This window comes from Olea europaea, unplaced genomic scaffold (genome assembly GCF_002742605.1).
Source record: "Olea europaea var. sylvestris unplaced genomic scaffold, O_europaea_v1 scaffold2052, whole genome shotgun sequence".
Taxonomy (NCBI): Eukaryota; Viridiplantae; Streptophyta; class Magnoliopsida; order Lamiales; family Oleaceae; genus Olea; species Olea europaea.
Window position 1 is genome coordinate 8,206 of NW_019238432.1, and position 4,815 is coordinate 13,020.

At 36.3% G+C, this 4,815-nt stretch overlaps 1 protein-coding gene across 1 annotated transcript; it reads right to left on the reverse strand.

Moving 5' to 3' along the window:
- Positions 1-2,596: 2,596 nt before the first annotated feature.
- On the reverse strand, positions 2,597-4,748 carry LOC111379892 (NAC domain-containing protein 72-like). The gene is made up of 3 exons (XM_023003334.1): positions 4,432-4,748; positions 3,769-4,061; positions 2,597-3,435 (listed from the first exon to the last, which is right to left on the reverse strand). Exons 1-3 carry the CDS (start codon positions 4,637-4,639, stop codon positions 2,677-2,679), a joined length of 1,260 nt encoding a protein of 419 aa, XP_022859102.1. The 5' UTR covers positions 4,640-4,748; the 3' UTR covers positions 2,597-2,676.
- Positions 4,749-4,815: the final 67 nt, after the last annotated feature.

The following is a 4,815-nucleotide window of genomic DNA, read 5'->3' on the forward strand; positions in this document are numbered from 1 at the left end:
ATGTAGTGGAAATAAAAATCATGAAAAACTAGCACAAAAATGAATTATAATTAAATTCGTCGACTGAAATTAGCTGAACAACAAGGTTTCAATGCTGCTGAACAAATATATGCATCAACCCATGGATAAATGTCAAATCTAACCTGCATTCCCAAATTTCACCTGCAATGCTGTGATAAAGTAAATCCATCATTGTTGTGCATCCATTGCTGCCATGTCATATAACCAATACAGATGTCTCGCCTCATCCCACCCAAATCTGCTCATTGTCCACATATCTTGCTCGCCTTAGGTTGCTAATAAACTTTTCCCCCCACCAAACGAATTTGACTTCCTCGTCGAAATATTCATAATGCCTTTTCCACACCACATCAAAGAATTCCTATCGCTTTCTAGACTTCACCTTCGTTCGATGCCGAATGTTGGGTGATCAGGCCAACTCGCTTCGCTGCATCCTCACACGAATTCATCAATGGCACACTTCTCGTTTCCCAGATGTACACAAATTCTAGAACACTCTACATCCCAGATTCCCAGCCAACAAGTTGCAATGGATTCATCAGCGTTGGTTCCATTTCCTTGATGTCCTCATCTTGGTGCTCTTCAAGCATTATTTCTGTCAAGTTTTCCCTTTTGGATAGTCCATTGTATGATGAGGCCCTTTGCAAATGTAGCAGCCATCGAATTTTTTCTTCTGCCTCGAAAAGTTTCCACCAACTTTCGATTTTGAAAGTTGTTCCTCCCACTTTTCAGCAGTCTTCAACCCATTTTTCTGTTAGTCACCCTTACCGATTTTGCCTTTATTTTGCTTCCTCATTGAAGCATCGCTCCCCAATCGTAACTCGACAATGCATTAGCAGCAGTAATGGCTGACTATAGTTTTGCATCTCTAGGTAGAAACATGCTCATGATAGCTTCTTGAGGCACATGTACATCCTTAGAATACTACACCATGTCCTAAAGAAAATTTCCAACTTTTTGGCATTTCGGGTACCATCAAACTTTTTGCCTCCTTCAGTTTGACTTTTGAGGTTGTCGTCAAATCTCTAGGAGCAGAGGCAGCCCATTTTAGCAATAAAACTTTGCCTTCTAGCAATGCAAGCCGATAGAAGCGTTCTCATTCAAGTCAATTACGTCTCCTAGCATAGACATAAACTTTTTGTTCGACTTAGCAACAAAAGTTTTGAAAACCTACCTCGGTCCTTCTAGATTCTGCCTCATGTCCTCTATCCACATCGCCAAATTGACAGTATCATTAAACATCAGGGCACCCACGAAATCCTCAAGCATTTCAACTCGATTCCTAAGATTTTGATTTATAGCCACCTTATTGTTTTCTCAACTTGCAAAAACGTACCTTGTTCATTTTCATTCGACAGAATAGTACCCTATACCTATCATAGCACTAAATTATTCAACTTATGACGGTCCCTAGTTTTCTCGTCCTCAGTCAGTAATGTACATGAATTAAGAAAATAACACACAGATTTTACCGGCACCAACCCAACTTTACTTCTCACTAAAACAAAGAAATATGTACAAAACGTGAAAGGGCCAGCGCAACACTTGATGTCTCAATCAATTTTCATATCTGCCTCCCTAAATTAAAGTAATCAATTTTGCACTTTACAGCCCAAACTGCAATGATCAATTTTGCATATTTTCAACCCAATTCAAGCACAAAGCATAACTACCTCTTAATTATTGTCAAATACATGTCTTGTGCTTGGAACTATCACTGATATGTGAATTGAAATTAGCCGGACAAGAAGTTCTCAATGCTATTGAACACATGTCATCAACTTTTATTAAAATCCACTAAAGATACTATATTTTGCGACGACGAATAATGGCTAAATATATTCAATCACTGAAAGAGTAGAAAGGAGAGAATATAAAGCTTTTCATGACACCTTATATTAGGAACAATATAAAAAAGAAGTCCTAATTAAGCCCATATTTGGTGCTGCTTAAATACTTGATTAAAATTTAACTCAAAGTCTATAATTAATTTTTAAGTCATTTATTTCCTAAAATCAACAACTTTTCAACTATGCATTTCATCGATCTTTGTCAAAATTTGATTTTTATCTACACCAAACAAGGGCTAAACAATAAATAAACTAAAAATTTTCACTCTAATTTTTGCAAGGGAAAAAATTTCTACCGCAAAAAACTTTAAATGTTATACATTCACAGACATAAAATTTCATCATAAAAATGGACAAATAATGTCACATTAAATTACATAAAAAATGAGATTTTAGAAACACTGTAAAATCATTAACAACAAAACTGTCAATATTCTTCTCTCTTGACTGAAGATCTTCACATTTTGTCATCAAGGGTACGTTCAGCAATATCACCATCAAATCGATCCAACATTTTCAGACTGAAACAGCCGATTCGATGAATCACCTAAAGGAAAATCCAGCATTGTAGGATCCAGGGCCGGTCCTGTGATAATGGAGGCCCGAGGCGAGATCCGTAAATTGGGCCCCCGGACGAAATCAACGTAAAAATTTACGTAAAAATCTAATAACATTTTCAATTATGTACACAAAAATTTGAGCATTACAAGTATAAAATCATTAACAACAAAACTGTCAATATTCTTCTCTCTTGACTGAAGATCTTCACATTTTGTCATCAAGGGTAGGTTCAGCAATATCACCATCAAATCGATCCAACATTTTCAGACTGAAACAGCCGATTCGATGAATCACCTAAAGGAAAATCCAGCATTGTAGGATCCAACGAAGGTAAGATTAGATCTAATCGATCAAGCCAATCTGTTGGAGTAGACAAATCAATGCACTCGTTATCGTTGTTTGCAGAAGTGGAAACTGCAAAATTACTAGGATCCGTTGTTGGCAATAAATCAGATAGAGAAGAAAAACATGGAGCCGTCAAATCCAAGTAAATGTCGTCATCATATTTTGCAGATGAAGAGCAACCCACATCACCATTAATGAGGGTAATAGGTTGATACTGATCATTGCTTTCCATTGCCGTACAATTACTAGGCATGTTTGTAATTGAACCAGGTGGTAACGAAGGATTATATTGACCAGGAACACATGCAAGATTCTGAGGAGATGGAAGCAAAGAATATTGAATATTCCTTTGCATTGTCATATGATCACCACGCATATAAGTAAGAGGTGGATTACAGGGCTCGACCGGTGGATATTGATCATTATTGCTTTGCCTGGCTGGATTTGCTTGGGGGTGTGGAAAATATGCATCTTGCGAGAATGGTTGATCAAATGGTGACGGCAGATGATTTTGATTAGACGTTACTGCCAGATTTGCAGCAGCGACATGAGCCGTGTTATTGTCTTGAATAGGAATCAAGTTTTCTTGTCTATCTTGTTCTTCGTTTTTACTTGATTTGGATGTTCTGTAGTAAATTCTACACAGACACTTATCCAGCTGCAAGAAAATATATAATAAATTAGTGTTACAAACATCTAAAAGTTTACAATCATGATTGATGTATAATCATGGATGACGATCTTGTTTACAGTATGTCATATGGGAAACAGTCATTGGATAATTTAAAAAATAACTTGTTTTTGCAACTAACTTTTTTTTGACAACTGATACATTGTCAACCACATTGTCATCCACGATTGTACAAATAGATTAATCCAAAAACTTATTTTTGCCAAATGGGATACAAAAAAACCCTAGTGTTTCAATCCCAAACAACAATAAAATATAAACCCAATTAATTAATCAAAGAATATGAAAATTGTTACATACCATCTTGTCATCTGGAATAGGGTTTGTAGAAGATCTTGCAACATCCTTCATTTGATGAATCGTAAACTCATGCATTATCCAGTTAGTCTTTTGATTCTTAGATTTGCCTTCATAATACACAAGCACTTTTTTGCGTCCAACTTCTTGGCCCTTGCTTTGGACAACGACATCGCCTCCGGTGGCTTTCCAGTAACCATTAGCTGCTGTTCGGTTTGGCCGACCACCATTATTATACCTCCTAGCCCTCGAGGTAAAAAAGTACCACTCTTTTGTTCCATGCATTCTACTGTTTTCTGCACCGAATTAAGATGTTAATTTAATTTAACCGTAGTTAATTGATATCTAGTTAAACAATAATTTTCATAAATAAAACCATAATTCATGAAAGACCTACAGCATCGTTGGTTTTAGGATTGAATATCTTTTATTGCAATTCTGAAGTCCATCCCATCGTATAAAGTTTCAACGAATAAATCCAATACATATATTTAAATAAACCTAAAATAATATGTCCTTCATGTCCAGAAGCAGCCATGCATAGAAAACGTTTTGTCGATCAAGATTTTCTGATGATCATATTATAAATTCCAACAAATGAAGTTCTAATGGGGAGGAGAATATAAAAAGAACCATCAAGAAACATCAAGAAACGATTAAACTTACGGCAAAGATCGTGGGGATGGTACTTGTAGAGCTCGACATCTATTATGGCATCGGTCGGCACAGGTTTGTTGAGAATCTTGAGGTTCAAGTAGTACAACAGATCCTTATCAGTCGGAACGAATCGGTAACCAAGCGGAAGATTCTTGTGGTCATAAAAATGCGAACCCTCTTCTTGTGCGGCCATGACAACTTGCTTGCCTTCATCCATTGTTTTTGCAGTAATAGTAATAATATATGTTACGGGATCGTACTGATTAGGAGTATATAGTAGTAATGAAGACTGTAGGGAGAGAGGCTAATTAGATTTAGGAGAGGAATACGTGCTTGAGTAATAATATTTGTACAGAAATCGTACTTATTACGAGTATATATAGTAGTAATGAA